The 22,721-nt window shown below is 43.1% G+C and overlaps 1 protein-coding gene across 12 annotated transcripts in view; it reads right to left on the bottom strand.

The window, feature by feature from the left end:
* The window catches only part of MARK2 (microtubule affinity regulating kinase 2), a 126,711-nt gene that overhangs the window by 76,553 nt on the left and 27,437 nt on the right, over positions 1–22,721 (bottom strand). The window contains exon 1 of one of the 12 annotated variants that reach the window (XM_042439141.1): positions 630–756. The exons of the other annotated variants lie outside the window; for them this stretch is intronic. Coding sequence (XP_042295075.1) covers positions 630–665 — 36 coding nt within the window. The 5' untranslated portion in view covers positions 666–756. Of the gene's footprint in view, positions 1–629; positions 757–22,721 lie in introns of those variants that run through there. 12 annotated transcript variants of the gene reach the window in all.

Here is a 22,721-nt window from a genome sequence, read left to right as displayed (position 1 = left end):
CAATGCCCCTCTCAAACTGGTACACAGTTAGTGCACTGTCCACACACCCCTTTCTGGGATCTACCATAGCAATTTCCAAGCCTGCCAAGCCCCTCTCCAAACAAACACAGGTGAGTACATTTACGACAAAGTGAGAAAAGAATACAAATCTGGAATACATGTTTGCTGCTACTCAGGGATTACTCAACTAATATGAACTGTATGACTTTTTCCAATGAACAAATCTGAATTGCTGTTGCCTCTGCAGCCCTGCCTTATAATGGGAGAAAGCAGAAATGAAATTTGTTTTTACCAAGAGTCCAGGTAAAAATATCAAATGCGACACCTTGGACAAGTACGGTCCTACAGAATCGCAGGAAGCAAATAATTTAAAACAACACCAAAAAGAGAGCATGGGACAGTCGCACGCAAACACACCCCATCAAAGCAGGGTAAACACTGTCAGCCGGGCTCTGTTCCAATGAACAGAGACGCACCTTGCTGCTTTTTCTCTGGGTTCCCAGGAGAAGTAAGAACGGTGACAAGTGCAGCTTGAGATGCCATAAAGTGGGTAGGGGGAGAAAGCACTACTCATAACAGCGGGGTCTTAGTTGCTCCCAGGTTCCCTCCCCTTTTGCCAAAGTACTCACTAGCCCATTAATTCTCTTCCATATCGCTGCAGTCATCGGGGATCAGGCAGGCTAGTTGTCGCTTGTCGCCAGCCAGCAATTCCTGTTTGTCCTATTCCTTGAGAGGGAACCAAAAGGTTACTTCCCTGTGTATGATACTAGCGCCACCCCTTCCTGCCTCTCTCTCTCAGTCGCTGGAAGGAGGCGCAGGCTGGGTAGAGGTGAGGGGAGAGGAAAGGAGGAGAGATCTGTTTGCATTTTAGAGAAAAACTTCCTGCTCTTTGGCAGCCGTCCTCTGCTCAAATGCACCGTGAGGAAGCAGGGCGGAGGAGCTGGGACGACAAGCAAAGATATACAGAGAAAAACCAAAACCCTATAACCCTCTGTGTCCCTTCCACCTGACCCAAATGTACTCTAGGAGAGAGACAGAAAGGGGGGGGGGGGGTGTTGGCATACTCCCAGAAACTTAACATACCTTGTCAGAAATAATGCAGAGAGAGGCAGCCGCAGCTGGGGGGGAAACCACGAGAAGCCAATATTGCAGAGGTAAGGGAGGATGCGGGAGAGGTTGAGCGGGGCTGAGCTTGCAACAGACACACAATTGTGGACAGACACACAGGAGATTTGTGTCTTTCAGGCAGGCAAAGCAAGCAGGGAAAACTCCAAGGTTGTAAACAGCCACAGCAAAACTGCACTGGGCCACTCTCTGGTGCTATAAGGAGTCCAAAGGTAACCCAGTCCGTGTCTATATGTCTGCTTCTCCATATATTAAACCCCTTCCAGTAAGGTCACGACACAGTAGCTAAAGGATCTGTCAATGATTCAGAATGTCTGCTGCAGCTTGATTCTTAACTCTGCTATGAATTCACAAGGTGGACACAGCGACCCAGCCTCAATTTCCCCTTCTGCAATATGCAGATTATAGAATCATAGAATTGGAAGAGACCGCAAGGGCCAAAATCTTCAATGAAAAGCATTTCAGGCACCAGAACTAGGAAAATGGCAGACTACAGTTGACCCGCCACATTTGCAGCTTTCACTTTTGTGTATTTGATTATTTGTGGTTTGGATTAATATGTTCTCTCTAGGAATCGCCAGGTCCTCTAGCGCAACTCTACCAGAAGTTAACCACAGAGTTGTGCTGGAGAAGCTATAAGTTCCTACAGAAAACACTTCTCTAGGCATTTATAGGTCCTCCAGCATGAGTCTATGATCAACTTCTGGCAGATGTTGATGACAGTTGCACTAGAGGACCTAGAGATTCCTAGGGAGGTGTTCTGGTTAAAAAGAATAGTAATTTTTTATTGGCAGATTTTCCACATTCATGGGGGTCCTTCACCCCTAACCCTGAATGTGGAGGGACCACTGTATTCATGTTAGCCAGTTTTAACACAAACAGACTAACACAACCATGTTATTGCAGGCCATGAAAACTTATGCTGGAAACCTTTTCTGTCTAGTTAGTCTCAAAGGTGTTACTGGATTCTTTTATGTCATCTTATTATCATGAATAAGACAACACAATTGAAGCAGAGGCTTGGGTTTCTCACACTCCCATCGTTTGAAGCATTTGACCCCCAGTTTGACTGTCGGATAGCAGGGACAAGGCTGACTGGAGAGCTGCAGAGGCCTAGAATAAAAAGCAGCCTAAGCCAAAAAGCTGCATTTTTAAAACAGAGAGTTTCCATGTGGAACTAGCTTGCTTCCATTGTTAATAGTGTTCCAGAAAGTATTTAAAAGTGAGTTTGCTCTGATGCTAAATAAACTCGTACATTAAAAAAAAAAAACACCATTATTTTGTACTGTTATTTTAATTCCTGTTTTTCATATTTCATTCACCACAGTTGGCGAGAAAATCCAGGATTAAAAAGGAAGGCCAGAAACTTTCTAATCCAAACAAAAACCATTCACCTACAGTGAGCAAAAATGGCTGCCAGGTGAACTGGACAGTCTTGCAAGATGGATGAAAATGGGGTCTGTCTCATACATCCATTAGCTGAGCTATCTCCCAAACCACCCCGCTGCTGGCTAATAGCATTTATGGACTTGTTCACCAGGTTGAATTCCTCACACCCTGAAGCAGACTGATAAATACGCATCATTATATCAAATAGAGTAACCATTATTTTATTCAAAATCAAAACATGCGTAAATTGCACATAAGACTTGATGCTTTGCACAGTATTTCACATACCTTGTAACATTTTCAGATAATTTAATCTGATTCCTCCTTCTACTAAGGAGCTCTCGGCTCTCCAAAGGGAAGGATGCTTTCGCTTTATGAAACCCATCCCACGATCTTTTGTTGTAAGTCATTCTGTACATTACTACCCACTGCCTTCAGGCACTTTCAGTACAGTACCCAGCCCATTTCCTATCTTTCCTTTTGCAACAGTGCAATGTGAATAAATTTAGGAAGGGGGAGGGAAACCAAAGAGGCCTTGCCATAAGCCAATAGACTGTACACAGTCCCTGCTGCCTCTCTCTTTGATTCTTTTTGCTGAATTGGGCAGTCAGTTAAAACATCCATGAAGGAGAAAGAACATTCTTTACAGATCAGCTTAAACAGCTGGTGACAGAGGAAGAGAAAAGAATAAGAGCATTTGCAATGGATGGTAGAGAGAGAGCAGTCATACCATGACTCCAGTTTAATTCTGAACGTTGCTGCCAGTTTGAAATGATTTGAGTTGGGTCTCCCCATCTTGAGAAGCCACCTCTGTGACGTTCTATACAGAATGCTCTGCTTCTATCAAGGCAGGCCAATTAAAAAGAAAAGATGCTACCATCTGGGAAAGTATCAAAGACCTAAATAACATGCACAAAAGTGCAAGATGCTAAAATAAAACAAGAAAAACCCTTAGAGAATAAAAGCATCTCTACATTCTGCAGGAAGGTTAACTATGTTGGTACAAAGCGGGGTCCCAGGGGAGGCAATTCCACAAATAGGGTACCAGTACTGAAAAGCATCTCTGTCTGCTTGTCACTGCTTGACCTGAGATGGTCAGAGAGTTTGGGAATAGTGTCTGAAGGGACATCAGTGGAAAGGCAGATGGTAAGGCAGCATGGACACCTCCCAACAGCTGGTTTCTAAGCTACCTTTGATAGGGCAGGGAAAACTTCATGAGCCAATTTATGGTGGCCAGGATCTATGATAGGCTAAACCAGCTACCCAAAACCAGAACTGATCAAACATCTACTGTACTTAGGATCATAGGAACACAGAATCATCAAGTTGGAAAATACCTCAAGGGCCACTAAGTCCTTGTATATACTCATGTTTAAGTCTAGAAATCCTGGGGTCAATGTCAATACCTCAACTTACTGTACCTTAACTTACTTTAAAAAAGAAAGCATCCCCTTCTCTCAGTAGAGTGGCAAGAGGCTCCCAGGAGAACCTAAAAGAAGCACTAACCCCTTCTACTCTCAATGCCACTGCTCTGCTTCTGGCCTTCTTGAAGGCCTTGGCAGGAAAATGGTGGCAGCGCTTTCCCCTCAAAGGAGTGCAGAGAGAGTAGAGAAGGTTGGTGCTTCTTTTAGGCTCCACCAAGTTGGACTAAGTTCTCGCCTTTCGCCACTCTACTCAGGGAAGGGGACGGTTCTTTTTTTGATGAGCATTAATTCTGTATCTTAATATTTGCCTTTACATCCTTTTTTGACATGTGCGGTTTTCCTACCCACCTATTCTTGGTTGCCTCCTTGACACAACACACAGCCACCATCTACCATAGCTCCCTCCAAATCCATCAAGCCTTTATGTGAGCACAAATGCTTATGCTTGCTGGAATTTTGTACGTTCTTGGACATAATTTTCCTTTGTTCCATCCTTAACATCCTTTGTTACATGGGCTAAAGTTTTATCCTCAACTCATCCATGAGTCCCAGCAAAATCCATAATTTTGGGCCCAAAATATGCCCTCTACTTATACACGAGGTCAACTTATACACATATATATATGGTAGTAAAAGCTCCAAGGGAACATTGGAGCAAATGAAGGTTGGGTGATCAGGGACAGGCCTTGTCTTAATGCACAGTTGTTGCTCCTGGAGGCTTTCAGGAATACACATTGGCACCGTTGAATCAAAAAATGTTTTTAAGGACACAGAAGACTTGAAGGTGACACAGGATTCCCTTATCTGTTCTAGGGCTTTAAAATCTAAGTGCCAACATTCTGAGATGTGTTTGGACTCCAACTGAAAGGCAGGGAAGTCCTTTACATACCAGTTACAAATGTAGTTTTTCTGAAGCATTCCAGTCCTTGCGTCCAAGCACATATAAATGTAAAAGGGCAGGGAGAAGAAGCAGAAGGCTTCTCCCCCAGAAAGAATGTTCCACATTCCATTCTCCTTCCTGGTGTCCCTAAGCATGAGGACAGCAATAAGAAGGGCAATGGTTAAGGGCTAGCGGCTAAAGGGCTTCTGAGCGATTATTATTTTCAAGCCAGCAAGTCAGCTTGCAAGCAAACCTGAGGATTTCTACAAAATATATAAGGTAAGAAGAGATGGACTGGAGTGGTAGGCTTAGTCCAGTTTGGAAAACAACATCCAGCTTGGAAAAGAACACAACCATGAGGCATTACAACCTCCTGGATTGGAAAGCAACAACTAAGATAGGATGGGATAGGATAGACAGGAAAGTTCAGTACTGCCACCCTGGCCCAAGATAGGACATTAAGGTTGGAAAAATGCTTTCTATTCCTTTAAACACACCAAAGTAAAAGATATAGGGTTTGGTTTTGGGGTTTTTCACTTCTTGAGGCTTTGGGACCTGTGGGTTTAAAAAAACAAGGTGCCCAGGTATTTGGGATACTTGCATGGGAAGGATCATGAGAGAATTCAAAAATACTATCCTACGACACCTTCATGTATCAGAGAACAATAAGCCTGGGGTATTTTGCACCTCACCCAGCCATCTCTCTCTCACTATTCTTTTAACCTCATGCTCCAACACAGGGATATTGTGGAAGTACATAAAATTATGCACGGTGTGGAGAATGTGAATCCTTCCTTGCAAAACCAGAACATTGATTTATCCCATGAAACTAAATGGTAAGGAATACAGACTCGAGAAAAGAAAGCACTCCTTCACAACAGTGTATAGTCCAACGGTGGGATCTGTCGCTGGATAAATGATGGCCACCAGCCTGGATGGCTTTAAAGGAAGGCAGACAAATTTATGGAAGAAGGCAAGGATATCAATGGTGAATAGTCATGACGGCATGCATTATCTCCAGCAATGGAGGCAGCCATGTTGCAAGGGAACATAAAGGAAAGGATGCTGTTACAGCCTTTTCCTCCTTGTGAGAATCCCATGGGGCAACCAGCTGACCACTGTGAGAAAATAATGCTTGCCTAGACAGGCCTTTGGTCCGATCAGCAGGGTTGTTTCATGTTCATGGGAGGCAGGTATTGCCAAAGAGACCAAGCAAGCAGTCACTGAAAGGAAAACTTTAATCTGCCCATTCAAATAAGCAAACAAACCACAGGCCAAGAAATTACCTTCAGAACTTAAGAACACTGAGTACATCTCTGCTAAACAATCTGGGTACTTCTGGGGAAACAGGCAGTGGCCCAAATTCATCTTGTTTGAAGCAAAGAACATGCAGTGTCATGCACTGGATCTGGAGCAGGGGGTTTCCAATTCAAATCCTCACTCAGCCATGATCACTGAGACATCTTGGGCCAGTGAGTATCCCTCAATCTCACCGACTTCAGAGGTTTGGCAGGTGGTAAGTCACTCTCAAATCCTTGGAAGAAAGGCAGGGCAACAATATTAGTCACCTCATGTGAAGGGGAAATGGTTGTAAAGGGAAAACGTGTCTTCCCTGTTTTAAGGGAATGGACTCAAGGTCCATTTCCTTAGAACAGATGTCTCCTTCCACTCAGGGAGCAAAGATGAGGAATGCTTTTAAGATAACAATTGCTATCTGCAGTTTTTCCAAAAAAAGTTCCAGAAAGAATATTATTCTACCAACAGTGAAATATTTTATCAGTCTTCACTTACAGCATCTTTGTCACTGCAACAGAGGTTAAATGGACTTGAAATAATAAGTGAACTCAGTTGAGATACTCTGCTTAACACAATTCTATGCACATATAGTGTATGGTTTTTACTATTATTTGTATGAGGGTATGTAAAATATATCCAAGAATAAATTTTTCTAGAATATGGCCACATAGCCTGAAAAACCCACAAAAAACTATGGATGCCGGCCATGAAAGCCTTCAACCTCACATTATATTACATGTTACAATAGTACATGGGCCCTCTCCTTACTCAATCCCCCCGCATAAGAGAAAATCTGCCTATGCTCGAGCCCCATAGGAAATAATGGGGCTCGTGCATGTGGTGGAGCAGCGTGCGAGCGCCGCAGGCACACGCACTATTGTTTTCCCTTCCCAAGCGGCTTCCCCATAAGCTTAAAGCAGTGTAAAATGCATCTGCGCATGGTGCGGGCGCACTATAGTTTGATTGATTGTCATACTTAATATTTTAGAACTCATTATTCCTTTGCCATTATTACTGAATCGTCATTGTGGTTCTCCCTTCTATTTTTATTTATTTTTGGGGGGCTACATTTGGTAAATGTTCACCTGATTCTGTGATATTAGCAGGATTATTGGCCATTTCTAGCTTGAAGGATTTAATTTCTTCATTTCATAGTTTATACCACATATGGAAACACACACAAGTCTCTACTACAGTCCTGCAAAATTAATCATTTAAAGAGTTTACTATATTGAACAAGTCAGCTGGTCAAGCCCTTACCCTATTTTGTACCAGGCAAGTGAGTCAAACCTAAAATGATTGTTTTGTAGATACTCACTCTGAACTGGCAGTTCTTTCAAGCATCTCTTTCTACCCCCACCCTCACTTTTCTGTTGTTGCTTAGTCAGTTCCACTACAATGTCCCACTGTCTGATGCACAATGGAGTCGGCCCAAGCAGGACCGAAAGAGTTTGCTGCTCTATTTGACGTGAGCTTTGGTTTCCAGCATACTGTGAAAATATAACCGGGATGAAAACAAAACACTATGACCACCCAAATATAAGCTGCTGAAAATACAGGAGGCACAGAAGTATAAAAGCTAAAACATGCCTGTGTTATATACTATATGCCGCTAAGTCACAGATTATACAGCTGAAAGTAAGCTAAAAAGGCCAATGGGATTCTAGGCTGCATAAACAGAAGTATAGTGTCTAGATCAAGGGAAGTAATAGTGCCACTCTATTCTGCTTTGGTCAGGCCTCACTTGGAATAATATTGTCTCCAGTTCTGGGCACCACAATTCAAAAAGGATGTTGAGGAGCTGGAGCGTGTCGAGAGGAAGGTGACCAAAATGGTGAAGGATCTGGAAACCATGCCCTACGATGAGAGACTTGAGGAGCTAGGTAGGTTTAGCCTGGAGAAAAGAAGGTTGAGAATTGATCTGATGGCCCTGTTTAAATGTTTAAAGGAGTGTCATACTGAGGATGGAGCAAGCTTATTTTCTGCTGCTCCAGAGAATAAGACCTGGGGCCATGGATGCAAGAAATGCAAGAAATTCCACCTCAGCATTAGAAAGAACTTCCTGATGGTAAGAGATGTTTGACAGTGGAAGACACTGCCTTGGAGTGTGGTAGAGTCTCCTTCTCTGGAGGTCTTTAAGCAGAGGCTGGATGGCTATCTGTCAGGGATGCTTTGATTGTGATTTCCTGCATGGCAGGGGATTGAACTGGATGGTCCTTGGGTTCTCTTCCAATTCTATGATTCTATGATTCTGCTCAATGGGGGTGTAGTGCAGTATTCCAGGAGAATCAGACAAACTCATTTTCAGGTTTTGTTCGCCACTCTATACTAAAGAAACACAATAGGAAGAGATAGGCCTTGCATCTTTCAATAATGTAATAATATCATATAATACGATAATAGTGTGTGCGTATGTGTGTGCGCGCGCATGCATAGGGAAGAAGAGGAGAAGGAGAGGTTTAGAAACTAACAAATAGCACTTTCTGGCACTGTCATTTATTTATTTTTTAAAATCAACACTTAAAAGTACAAGTTTGGAAGCATAAAACTAATAGTTGGTCCTTCTTATCCCTGGATATTTTTACCCATGGATTCAAGCATCCACGGCTTGAAAATATTCAGAAAAAGCATAAATTCCAAATAGCAAAATTTGATTTTCCATTTTATATAAGAGGCACCATTTTGGCATCCACAGATTTTGTTACCCATGGGGGTCCTAGAACTAAACCCCAGCCGATAACAAGACTCACTGTATGGCTATTCCTCCAGACAGGTATAAAGTCATACAGACCCTAGGTCATAAAGCTTTCGGGAAACTCAAGCTGAGCTTGGAAAAGTTAGTTGTGGACCCTAATTCCCACAATTGCCAGCCACTGCAGCCATGGGAGTTGTAGTCCTCTGACCCTCAGCTGTTCTGTGGAAAATTCAAAGCATATGAAGTTGCGTTATATCAATTCAGACAGTTCAGAGTCGGCAATATTTCTGCAGGGTTCTTCTGACAAGAGCTCTTCCCTCTCCCTTTGTGGAGATGGTAAAGATTGATCCTGGGACCTCCTGCTTCCAGAGCATATGCTGCATCATGACTGATCTAAAATTGCAGCAAGAAGCAGAGCCAGACACTGGTAAGCAGACAACACAAGCGTTCTCGTCCTCCCATTGCAGCTTTAACCCTGAGCTCCAAGGACTATTCCAGCTAAGCTCCAAGAAGCCACACACACTTTGAAAACCCATCTGTTATCCAACCCAGATGCTTCAGCTTCCATGAACACAGTTAAAAGGATTTTAATTCCAGTCTCTCTTTTACTAGCCTTCAATGAAGAGGTTGCCACCTGTAAACACAGACCGAAGCAGTGTCACCCAATTGCCAAAGCCATCTGCACAAAAGGTATGAAGTTCTTGCCCCAAAGAAGTGCACCAACCTCAACAAGAAATATCACGACACCTCTTCCAGAGGGCACCTGTGAAGAAGGGGCTAAGCAAATATGGCTTCAAGGCAGCTAATCCAAGGTCAGGGAGGCTATGATTCAAAACACACTGTAGAAATAGTCCAGTTTGAGAAGCTTTAGCTGCCCTGGCTCACTGCTAGGGAATCCCTGGAGCCGTAGTTTATTGTGGCACCAGAACTGTCTGACAGAGAAAGCTAAATATCTCACAAAACCACAGTTCCAAGAATTCCTTAGCATTGAGCCAGGGCAGTTAAAGTGGTCTCAAACTGGATTATTTCTCCAGTGTGTTTTGGAGCAATGATGGGGAACACCAGGAGAACAGAATCTATCAAAAGACAGACTGGTGGAGACTCAGACACGTTTTGGATTTCAGGCAGACAGGGGTTGGATTTGAAGCAGGGCTTAGATCTGAGACAGGGTTTGAAGATGGCACTGACAAGGTGTTGAGCTGACAGACACAGTTTTGGATGTGAGGAAGGAGAGGGAACTGCCTATGATATTGGGGAACCTAAGAAATAGAATATTCTTACACTATGGTTAGTAAACCTATTCTTCTTGTTGGTTTAAACCTGTCTCTGGCTGGCTGTCAAGCCTGAATTGGAGTTAGGCCATGCACACCAAACTAAAGGAGCCACACAACAACACAACCACAAGTCCACATATGTACTCTGAGGTCCAGTAACCCAATCCAGAAAGGAAAGAATTGGGGAACAAGGACAGGGTGAGTGGCAGGATTCCTATGGGATGGATTTGAGGGGGAACAGCCTTGGTGAAGGGGTACTTCTCCCAGAAAGTAGCCATCTATAATATTTACTGTTGCTCCTGCAACAGGACACTTTGATCCTAAGCAGTCTTTGCAGGTCCAAAAAGATCTGCAAAATGTGCAAGGGGGATTGAATGCAACACACCCAAATCATGCTCCTTAAAAATGGGTTAAGCAACTTTGGTGGACAGGATGGCCAAATCTTCTTTGATTACTGCTTGAATTCAAGGTGGCAGCTGCAAAAACTAACCTTTTTAATCTGCTTTATACTTCAAAACAGGGCTTGCGTGGCTTGTTCTTGAAGCTCACAGCAATCCCAAAAACTATAATTTGATCAGATGCAACGCATTCAAGGAGTACTCACCTTGTAATGCTTCCAGGAGGGCTCTTTGTCTCCAAAACATGGTGTGCACCACAGAAGCCTTGTTTTGAAGTAATAAGCCAACACACTAAAGGAACTCACCTTTGCTGCAACTACTGGAAAGTCAGCAGTGAGGATGGATGGACCCCACCGGAGGTTTGGAGTGTGAGCATAAAAATGGAGGGGGATGCATGCAACCCATGGACTGTACTTTGTCCACCGCTGCTGCAAATATTGTGGAACATAATAAGGTAACTGACCAGCTTCCCTGAGGCCAGGACTCTACTGTTTAGTCATGTCCAAGCTTCCAGTTGCAACAAAACCCAACTCAGTGATTCCGGACTTGCAGGAAATACTTGGGTTTTGGACAAGAATCTAAGGCCAAACTGAATCTACTGCAAAAGACATATACTTTAGATTGAAGCAATTTTGAGCCCAACAGCTGGTACTGTATGGAATATCACAACAGGAAAGAGATCACAGCCTTTCCACATAAAAAATGCATCCCAAACTCAGTTGTAGAGCATATGGTCAGTGTGCATGAGTTGCCTACGTTCAACTGCTAAAGTCTTCAGTAAAAAGCATTTCAGGCACCAGAACAAGGAAAACGGCAGACTACAGCAGACCCTCCACATCTACAGGTTTGACTTTTGTGGATTTGATTATTTGTGGTTTCGATTAATATTTTCTCTCTAGGAATCTCTAGGTCCTCCAGCACAACTTTGCCAGAAGTTGACCACAGAGTTGTGCTGGAGAACCTAGAAGTTCTTAGAGAAAATACTTCTCTAGGCATTTGTAGGTCCTCCAGCATGATTCAGTGATCAACTTCTGATAGATAAAGTCGGCCCTTCTTATATACAGATTTTTTTATACACGGATTCAGTATAAATTCCAAGTATCAAACCTTGATTTTTCCATTTTATATAAGGGGCACCACTGTGCTATGCCATTGTATTTAACGGGACTTGAGTATACACAGATTTTGTTATCCACGGGGGATCTTGGAACCAAACCCAGCATATAACAAGGGTCCACTGTATTAACTACAGAGTTGCACTGGAGGACTTGGAGATTCCTAGAGAGGTCTTGTATTAGGTAAAAAGAATGCTGGGGTTTTTTTATGTGTGGTTTTTTGCCACATTCAGGGGGGTCCTTCACCCCTAACCACAGCGAATGTGGAGGGACCACTGTAATTGTCTAAAATGATGGGACGCACTGCTATATCTTCACACGAAAGCAACACAGTGTTGCTGCTTCTGAAAAGCCATTCCGTTTCGAAGCAGGTTGAGTTTTTAAAAGGAGTCCTGCTTGTCAAGCAAGAGAGACCTCCATGCCAACACACACACACACACCGCTCCAACACACTGCTGTAGCAACAAAGGAAAGACAGAGCTCATCAGATGGTTTCAACCTTACCCAGGAACAAGTGTGAAGCAAAACTGCTTTCTGCAGTAACCAGAGGGGGGGGGGGGGGGAAATGACAGGGGACGCATTATTAGAAGAGCCATCCAGTGAAGCAAAGGACCACGAGGGGTTTCCCTGGCCTATTTGCTGAAAAGCAGCCAGCCTAGCACCAAATCAATTAGCAGCCATCTCTCTTGGAGGGCATGATCAGGGTAATTAAGGTAAAGATTTCCCCCAACCTCCCTCCACCTTCTCCCAGGGAATTCATGCTGTACTGAAACACGAAGAGACAGAATCACTTAAAGGAGGCGTTAGCAAAAAATAGCTCAGCAACATGTTCCCTTTCCACAGGTTTTACGATGGAGTAAAAGCGTCTGTGCAGAGAACCAACCTGGCTTATGTGTCCGACAGAATACGGCAACGTTTAATGGGTCATCCTCAACAATGAGCATGTGAAAGCACACACACACACAACAAATAGTAGCAAGCAAGCAGTTGAAAAAAAGCATAGTGCTAGTAGCAGGCAGCAAGTTCAAAGAAGCGATTACGGTTATGTAACGGAGCATGCTGTGTCACTGGAGCTAACCATCACTCCCAATTTGATGCTCGGCACTTTCCAAAGCTACACAGCAGTGCCTAGCCTGCCTCCTTTTTCAAAATATTGCCTCTCAACCAGCAACTTGCAATAGTGAAAGTTCCAGGGATTGGAAACAGGCAACTGGAAGGGACCCTATCCACAGAAACTGTCTTGGCCCACTTCCCAAAACCAGCAGGCAACTGGAAAAAGAAAGGCAAGAGTGCTGTGCACAGGTTACAAAAGGAATGAAGGAGGCAGGAAGTGGAGCTAGGTATTGGAAGCAGAGAAAAGAAAAAGGTGCGGAAGGCAGGCCAGGAGTGACGCAGGACGTAGGAACCAAAGGTAGAGAAAACTGCAGGAAAGGAGAACAGCGAGTTCCCAAGGAATCACAGTGAAGAACTAGGAAAGAGGAGCCCGGCAGATTTCTGTTGGCAATGGCTGGTTTGGGTTAGACCTGTTTTGTTTGGGTAATTAATACCACAATGCTCAGATATCAGGAAATATCTGAAATATACCCAAGTAGGATTCTCCATCAATGAAGAGAGAGAGAAAGGCTCAACTTGTGAACCTAACAATATGTGGCTTCAACTAGGGTTACACACTATTCTCAACCTCTTGTTCAATGCTGGCAGAGAGGAACGTCTTCAGACTCTGATCAGAACTGAGCTGGTTGCAAACTCACTTCTAGGGCTAGTTCAAGGTTCTACTTTTTGCACTGTATAGCCCTTAAGTATAGTACTTAAGATGAGGACAAAATATGTGCTTGTAGGCCTATTATTCTTTGTGCAAGCAATTTTCCAGTGAAGTTCACAACAGTTCTACTCTTCTTACAGCTTCTAAAGAAAGATGCGGAGTGAAAGGGAAGGGAAACTAGCTCTTCTAGAAGAGTTGAAGGCACCAAGGACCTATGCTTCTGCTGCTATAGACTAACCTGTTTGCAATGACTATTAAGAACATATTCACCCTTCAGATCCCAGCCACTCTTCATTCATATAAAAAATTATTTATCTGCTACATTTCTATCTATCTCACTTTTCCTCCAGTGAGCTCAAGGCATCATGCACAGTTCTTCTTGTCCTCAGTCTATCCTCAGTAAACTGGGAGGCTGGTTAGACTGAAAGAAGGACTAGTCCATGATCACTCATTACGTTTTGTGGCTTAGTCCTGATTTGTACCTGGATCATCCAAGTAATAGTTCAATGCTCTGTCTATTACATTATACTTGTTCTAGACATAATTAAGGCAATGAAATGTTCAAAGCCACCTAAAAAGGATTTTATCATCAAATGTGTGGAGGCTAGGTCAGATAGCATCTGAGCCAAGGATGTGTGGGAATTCTGGATTATTAGTTACAACCAGTAACTACCAGTTGGTACACAGTGTCCAATCGCTCCCGCCTACACTGGGAGCAACAGTACCTCTTCTCAATGGTCTTATTTTGTGTATTGTCCAAACATGAGCGCAATTTTCTCTCTGGTTTGTTTCTCTCTCAACAAACCAAAGGCTGAATCAATAGTGTGCTTTAATCACTCCAGCTACAAGTGGCAGCAATCGGGTAGCATGGACCGACACATTGCATGTTCCTGCATTTCTCTGAAGTGGACCAAATGTTTTAAGTCCATTACATCTTATTCTACATGTGAAAGATGGAACGGTCTGTTCTTGTCAGCACTAGACTGTACCCAGCTAAAACAGACACAGACACAGAGTTCTAGGGTCAGAGTTGGTTTTGTCAGGGAAGCCCCAAAAGCTTGGCTAGAAACATAGCCACTGGCATCTTTCTAGGGATAGCTGCATGCATACATTTCCTTTACATGTGTGGATGTAATTTTTTGCACTACAGCTGTTGCTATTCCCTCCTTGGCTTTGCAATGCCCAAAGCCCACACTGCCAACTTTCTGAAAAGCCCCTGAAACCACCCTGCACATCCATACTGTGCTACACATCATGGCTTGAAGGGCTTTACACTAAGTTGGGAAGCTAGTACTGTACAGTTGGGCCTCTGTATCCACGGATTCTTTATCCACAAATTCAACCATCCACGATTTGAGAATATTCAAATATAAATGGATGGATGGATGGATGGATGGATGGATGGATGGATGGGATTTGGGAATCCAAGGGGAGGGTCCTAGAACCAAATCCCAGCAGATACCAAAGACCCACTGTATATGGCTCAGCCTAACATAGGTATACATATAACATAGGTAACATAGCCATACAAAATTGCAGCCATAATCTGTTGCCCCAAAAGCCAAAACAATGCACGGTTATTTGTCTGAGGCATCTGACCTACAGAAGTAAGAAGTAACCAACATACAAAGGAATCAGTGAGATGAAGAACATATTGAAGTTCATTTCAGGATGTGACCCAGGCATAACCTAGAAGGATTTAGTGCAAACAAGTTGATGAAAAGAATGAACGCTGTAACAACAGGTGAATATGTAGAAACTACAGAATACAAATAGCATTTCACCTAATTTTTAAACAGAAATTACATCAAAAGCTCCCACGCATGCAGGCTAAAACAAACAAATGGTAAAGTAATATCAAAATACCATGCGCAAGTTCCTGAACCGTCTTGTGCAATGCCTTTGTCAGTGTACAACTTCTCCTTCTGGCCTATTGTTACCCATATTTGGTGTTCTTACATCTTGCTATATGAAACTGTGGTGTTTTCTTTTAAAGACTCTGCCACCTTGCACTTGCTGTTGAAACTGACACCAATTGTGGTTCAGGAGGGTCCTCTAGCCAATTCCTGCATCCACAAAGAGCTGTTGGTTTTGAATTTCAGCAGTGAAAGCCCTGATCAATACTAAAAATAACAATTTAATAGTGTGCACCAAACCTCCCCAATCTTGCACTTTCTAGATCAGTTTTTTCTATGTACTAGGTTTCCTGGAACCCTAGGGTTCCTTAAGCCACTTCAGTCTCCACATGGGACACAAGGAGGAGATGACTGTATGACTTTGGCTCACAGCTTGGGAATGTTATGCTTTTAGACTGCGCCTCCCAGAAGCCCCTAGTCAACAGGATGATTCTGGGTAAGGTAAGGATTCTGCAAGAGATTATGGTTCGTTTATGTTAGCTATGGCTATATTAAGTTTTACGCAGGGATTTCTCGTTGTTTTATATAGGGATTCCCCGAGACCTATAATTTCTATGCTGGGCTCCCTTGAGACCTGAAAATTATTTCAAGGGTTCCTCCAGAGTAAAAAGACTGAAAAAGGCTGCTCTAGATGTTCTAGACCACAATTCTGATCATCTTTGATGCAGTATTGTCTTTGGCTGATATGTGCTGCAGCCCAAAACATCTGGAAGCACTAGGCTGGATTACATCAGTAATCAAAGATGGAAAACTTACTTTCCAGTAAACCCAAATGCAATAGCATTTATCAGTTTCAGCGCAACAGTTTGGCACCAGAGCCTTTCTTTCGGAAGACACCTTTGCTGGTCGACAGCGACTTTCAACTCCGCAGTGGAAAACGTTCAAGGAGATTTGAGAAACCCCCTTTCTGGCCTCCGCACATTTGTTTAAAAGTTAGATTTGTGTCAGGTTTTCTTCTTCTGCATAGAAAAAGTACGGATTTGGCACACATGAAAAGAGAAACCCAGGAGGACAGAAAGGCGCTGCTGGCTCATCTCATGTTAGAAGATACGGACATAAATGAGTCCCTGCTCTGCATGTGTGATGACATATGAAGCTTTGATATCACTTCACAAGGAGAATACATACGCCTGCTGGTTTGTCTGTATGTAAGAGCGGTCTTCTATGGTTTCACGTATTTACAAGCCTTTTCCTATGCTGGGAAGACCTCTATATTTAGGGCTAAGGCCACATGAGTAGAAGAGAGTGGGGAGCAACTGCTTTTTTTGAACTATCTGCTCTTTCAAGCTATATACAGTTATAGCACAAGCAACAGCCATGGCAATATCCTATAGAACTTGCATTATAGTCAGTATTTACAGTTCTCAGCCTTAGGACTCTAGTTCCCCACCAAACTACAAATCCCTGTGGATTTGATGCTCCACATTACCAGAGAACCAGAGCTTAAGAAAAAAAGCTTTGACGGTTTACAACTTAATTCTACGACGGATCTGAAATTACTGTGAGCATGACTAGCGCTTCCAAGAGCACCACGAGCCTAAATGGGCAAAGAAATATTTAAAAATGAAGTAGTGTGAGATGACCAGAAGAGGAAACGGAAAGTGGATGAGAAAGACTGAGTCATCCCTGCTTGCATTTGCCAATCTGAGGTTAAGTGGAACAATAAAAAAAGAACGAACAAAACAGTGTGAACTGTTGCTCCCCAGCTAGAAGCATCCGATTCTTGCAGATTTGGACAACTTTACTAACGCTCCAGGTGAGACCAAGAAATACACACAGTCACTGGAAACATCTGACATCCTCCAGATAGCTCATGCAAATTATTTGCTTGTTTTATATATACCACTGGAGGCTGTTTAAGGCTCAGAATTAAAACATAAATACAGTTAAAACAACATAGGATATAAATCCCAACAATAGCACTAACTTTCTGTATGATGGGATTGCATACTCCTATGATACTGACGGCAGGATCTTCCCATGTCAGACCCATGTGTCAAGCAAAGCCACACTTTATCACCTCACCTGTTTCTCTTGTATGCTGAACATATGACACTTAAAGCAGGTTTAGACTTGGAAGAAGGAGGCATGAATATTAGAAGAAGGAACATCAAATATTTAAGATACGCAGAGGACACCATACCACTAGCAGAAAACAGCAAAGACTTGGAACGACTACGGAAGAAAGTCAGGGAGGAAAGTACAAAGGCAGGCTTAGGGTGAACATTTTAAAAAATGACCACAGATGGGTTATGTAACTTTAAAAAAGGCAACAAGGACCTTGAAATAGTTCACAATTCTCCCTATCACTAATTGGAATGGAGACTGCAGTCAAGAAATCAGAAGAAGACAAGGACTTGGAAGGGCACAGCTTTCAAGGAACTAGACAGGCCATATCCCTGAGTCTGCAAGACCTGAGCAGAGCAGCTGATGATAAAGTGAGTTGGAGATCTCTCATTCATGATGGCGGTGCGCCTTCAGTTAGGTTCCGACTTATGGCCAACCCGAAGGCAAACCTATCAAGACTTATCCTGCCAGGATTTGTTCAGATGTGGTTTGTTTTGTCATCTTCTGAGGCTGAGAGAGCGTGACTTGCTGAAGGTTACCTAGTAGGTTTCAATGAAAGAGAGGGGATGTAGAGTTGGCTAGTCACCCAAATGGTTAAAAGCTAGACAACAGAATGTGAAGCACCTCTATCTGCTCATTTTCCCAGGTTACCCCAGATTTTTTCCTTTCCCATCATCACCAATAGGACAGCATAACCCATCGTCCCCCATTAACACACAGATGCCCAAACATAGCAATTAAACATGGCATGTCCCAACTTTGATCCTGACATCCAGATGGGATCTGAGGTATTACGCTACGAGAATTTATAGTCAAAAGGAAATTCTGGATATAAGATGTTTGTTTTGCTGTTTTAAATGTCTGCTTTAAAACTTAACGAAACTTCTGAGTTTGTTTTTAAAGTTTTTATCTAGATTTGTATCTGCTGTGAATTGCCTTGGGAGCTGCTGTGGACAGAGAGAGGATACATAAAGGCCTTAAATAACGAAAGAATGAATAAAGCAAACAAACAAGACCCTCCAAAACAATTCTAATTCTTCCTCACCTTCCGGAAGAGAAAAGAATTTATTCTTCACATAAAAATATATACCAAGATGAAAATAGAGGCTGTGCCCAGTATCTGGCAAATAGGGTAGATGTCAGACCCACTTTGCATCATTTTGGATGTGAGCACTGGGCTTCAAAGTGAGGGAAAGATCAAACAAGAGACAAGGAATAGATCTTGACAGGCCACAGTTTCACCCTAGAATAAATCTTGTTCAAACATATGCTAGCCTGGTGTAATGACCTGAGTGCCAGACTATGACTCGAGAGACCAGGATTCTTCAAATCCCGACTCAGGCTTCAAAACCCACTGGGTTTTGGGCAAGTCACACTCTCTCTTCCGCAGAGGAAGGCAACGGCAAGCCCTTTCTGAACAAATTCTGCCAAGAAAACACAATGAAAGGCTTACCTTAGTGTCGCTGTAAGTCAGAAATGATCTGAAAGCATACAACAACAACCCTATACCATGGATACAAAAAGAAGAAAGAAGAACTGAACCAGTAACCCACAATTCACATGACCATTGAGAGCCAAAGTAGCAAAGTGGCTAAAAGTTCAAACCAGGAACAGTGGCCTTAGGCCATCTATTTTCCCCCAAGCATCTCAAATGCATTCCTATGATTAAAACGCGTTAATAAAATTGTACTACCTCACAATGCTCTTTACAAGGATCATGACAGTCGTTTGCTCAGAGCTTTACATTTCCCACAGTGCCCTGGAGGAACTGACGCAATGCCACTGTTGTGTGCTGTGGTCAGTTTAAAAATGGTAGTTGCCCAACCCCTGAGCAAACACCAGCACAGGTGTGCCCTAGCAACTGCCTAAGCAAGCTAGGAATGCATGGTTGATGCTAGCTGCACTCAAAAGGTACTGTGTGAATGCTAAATTACTCACCACAAGGAGACAAAGATGCAACATACACCTGGATTCTACTTTTCCAGGTGTAAACAAGAAGAAACGATAAGGTGCAGAAGACTCCTTCCCAATTCATTCATCTCTGAAGTCATTCCAGGTGTCTGAATGTTTAGGTCGAAGGAGGGAAAACCTCCATTTTTTGAAGCTATGCGGATCTGATTATTTAGTTTTGATTAATATATTCTCTCTAGGAATCTCTAGGTCCTTCAGCACAATTCTGCCGGATGCTGACCATAGAGTTGTGCTGGAGAACCCCAAAATTCCTAGAGAAAACACTTTCCTGGGTATTTGTAGGTCCTCCAGAATGATTCCATGATCAACCGCTGGAAGATGTTGACCACAGAGTTGCACTGGAGGACCAGAAGATTCCTAGAGAGGTGTCCTTTCAGGTAATAAGAACAGTATTTTTTTAATTTCCAATTCTTTACTACATTCACGGTAAACCCAATGAATGTGGAAAGAGCACTGTATTTTATTTGACCTGGAGCTGCTATGTAGGATCAACATGGCTTAACAGAGATCTCTAATAATTACTAAAATCTTATTGTGGAACAACAGGCCAAATTATGCCGGCGACTGCAGTTTCTGGCTCCTTCAACAGTCTAGCTGACAAGACACCAACCCACTTTAGCTTTTAGGCGTGGCCATTAGTATGAAGCAGAACCTGTAACTGGAAAGTATATCTCTGGGCAAGAATTAATTCTCACATTGCAAAGAGAGGAACTGAATTTCAATTTCTTCCTGTCAGTCCGAGACAGCAACTGAGTCTACAGAATTCCCTCCGACCTGAAAGGCACCTGAATCTACACAGATGGATCGCGGCACAAAGCTGGTATCTGGGCAAAATGGGTTTGCTGAACTGAAACTGTAACGGCACACTGCGTACCTTGGCTGAACCTTAAGATGGATAATGTACAGGGGAGATTTTGTAGGGAAAAAAGTACAGTGAGAACATTCAAGTCTCCCATTCAGAGGTTTAATTAAAGCAGATTTATACCCAGGGGGTACATTTTCCCCCAACGTAAGTCCCAGTCTGCTCAATCTATCTTCTCTGACGTTTTATGTTTCTGGGTCGTGTGTCTGTAAGAACGGTACTCTAGAATGGGTGCTGTTCTTCCTGTAAATGTAAAGGTACTTACCTGCAAGTATAAGAATTTGAAGGTTCCAGATCTAATCCCCCTCCTCCATCTCCATTTACTGCAGCTTAGCTATGAAAACACTACTACTGAAAGCCATCTTCTGAACGCTGTGAAGTCAACAGGTTACATCAAAGGGGTAGTGACACGGAAATCACAAATTCCCTGCACAACCAGAGCCTACAAATCCAACAGCACTTCAACCTTTAAAGATGCCAGCTGGGAACCAGGTGGTACATGTGAGCCAGATGTGGTAGCTCTACCCACTGAACGCACATCAAAATGTCAGGGAGGGATCGATAAGAGAGTCAGAAATGTGCTGAAGGCACTCGTGGTGTAGTAGTTTGAGCATTGGACAATGACTTTGGACAGTGACTCAGGATTCGATTCCCTGCTCAGCCACGAAACCCACCTTGGGCAAGCTACACTCTCTCAGCCACAGTGGAAGGCACAAGGCAAACCCTCTCTGAAAATACTTGCCAAGAAAACCCCATGATAGGTTCACCTTAGAGTTGCCACAAGTCAGAAATGACTTGAAGGCACCCAACAACAACAACAACGCACCCTGCAGATGTTGCGGAGTACATGCTACCGTGCTTTCACCTCAAGAAACTGAGAAGGATGCACTAGAGCAGAGGCAGGCCGCTCTGTTTGAGTCAAGGGCCAATTCCCTCCCTCTGGCAACATAGGAATAGGAAGTCAGATGAAGTAACCACAAACTGTTTCTAGTTTCAAAAAGATTTCAATTTAGAGAATCTTCTTAGATTGAAATGAAGCAGGTGCAGCTATGTGCCTTCAATCGGAGAATGAAGCCTTCCTTCGAGTCGTTTCTACTTTGCCACATAATGAGAAGGCATGGATCACTAGAGAAAACAATAATGCTAGGAAAGGTAGATGGTAGAAGAAAGAAGGGAAAAGTGCATGCCAGATGGATGGACCCATCTCAGGAGGGTCACAAGTATAGGTTTGCAGGGCCTGAGCAGAGCAGTGGAAGATAGAGAGTCTTGGAGGTGTCTCATCCATAGGGTCGCCATGAGTCAGAGTCAACTTGATGGCAGCTAATAACAACAACAAAAGGCAGTAAACCTACCATCAGGTTTGCTTGGCAAGTTTCTTCAGAGGGGGTTTGCCACTGCCATCCTCTGAGGATGAGAGAGCATGACTTGTCCAAAATCATTCAGTGGTTTTCATGGCCAAGCGGGTGATTCAATGTCTCCCAAGTTCTTGTCCAACACTCAAACTACAGTGGTACCTCGGGTTACGAAATTAATTCGTTCCGCCACCGCTTTCATAACCCGAAAAGCCTTCGCAAGCCGAAATGCCATAGGCGCTAATGGGGAAAAGCCGCGATTTTGTGTGAAATAGCGCCGAAAAGCACCAAAATTTTATTCGTAACCCGAAAAAACGTTCGTAACCCGGAACAGTTATTTCCTATGGGATTTTTTCGTATCCCGGAAATTTCGTAACGTGGGTATTTCGTATCCCGGGGTACCACTGTACTACACTACGTTGGCTCCTATCCATCCTTTAGATTGTTCTAATTAAGGGGGGAAGCCTCCAGGAGTTACAAAAACAAATGGGGAGATCATATATAAGCTATGGCACATAATGCCCACCTGTGCTCTTCAGCAGTCTCTTTGGCAGCTTCTTGCTATTAGAGTGCTTCAGAACCAATGTCTCTGAAGACACCAAAAACGAGTAGAGGTAAGACAGGCCCTGAATGCTGGTTCACACGTAAAACAAAGCAATGGCTTAACATTAGCAGGAGCAACGCAATGAAGCCTCAGAGTCACATGCTTCCTCTGCCTCTGTAACAGGTAAGAGGATTAAACCAAGGCTCAGTTTCACTCTACCAGATTCCTGGCTTACAGGTCCACACAAGGAGTCAGGATTTAAAATTAATTCTAGGGGACTGCTACAAAAGCCAACCATTTATTTACTGAAGCTGTATAACTGCTCTGTAATAGATTTGAGGAGCTCCCTTTAAACTTTTAAAATCATCATTATTTTAGGCCATAATTTCTAGTTTATCTGCAACAATATTGGCATTGTTTACTTATCTGATAACCCATTATTGATAGCAAATCACAAATGTATTAACCATTCTTAGTTGGAAATCACAATGCATTCTAGGTAAGAGTAAGAACGCTAAGACCTAACAGCACAACACTCTACATAAACTGTTGTACTTGGGACACTTTATGAGAAGGCATAGCTCACTAGAACGGACAATAATGCTAGGAAAGGTGGAAGGCAGTAGAAGGAGAGGAAGACTGCACACCAGA

This window comes from Sceloporus undulatus, chromosome 9, assembly GCF_019175285.1.
Source record: "Sceloporus undulatus isolate JIND9_A2432 ecotype Alabama chromosome 9, SceUnd_v1.1, whole genome shotgun sequence".
In the NCBI taxonomy this organism is placed as follows: domain Eukaryota; kingdom Metazoa; phylum Chordata; class Lepidosauria; order Squamata; family Phrynosomatidae; genus Sceloporus; species Sceloporus undulatus.
Note: the sequence above shows the minus strand (reverse complement) of the source record. Positions and strands in the feature narration are given on the sequence as shown.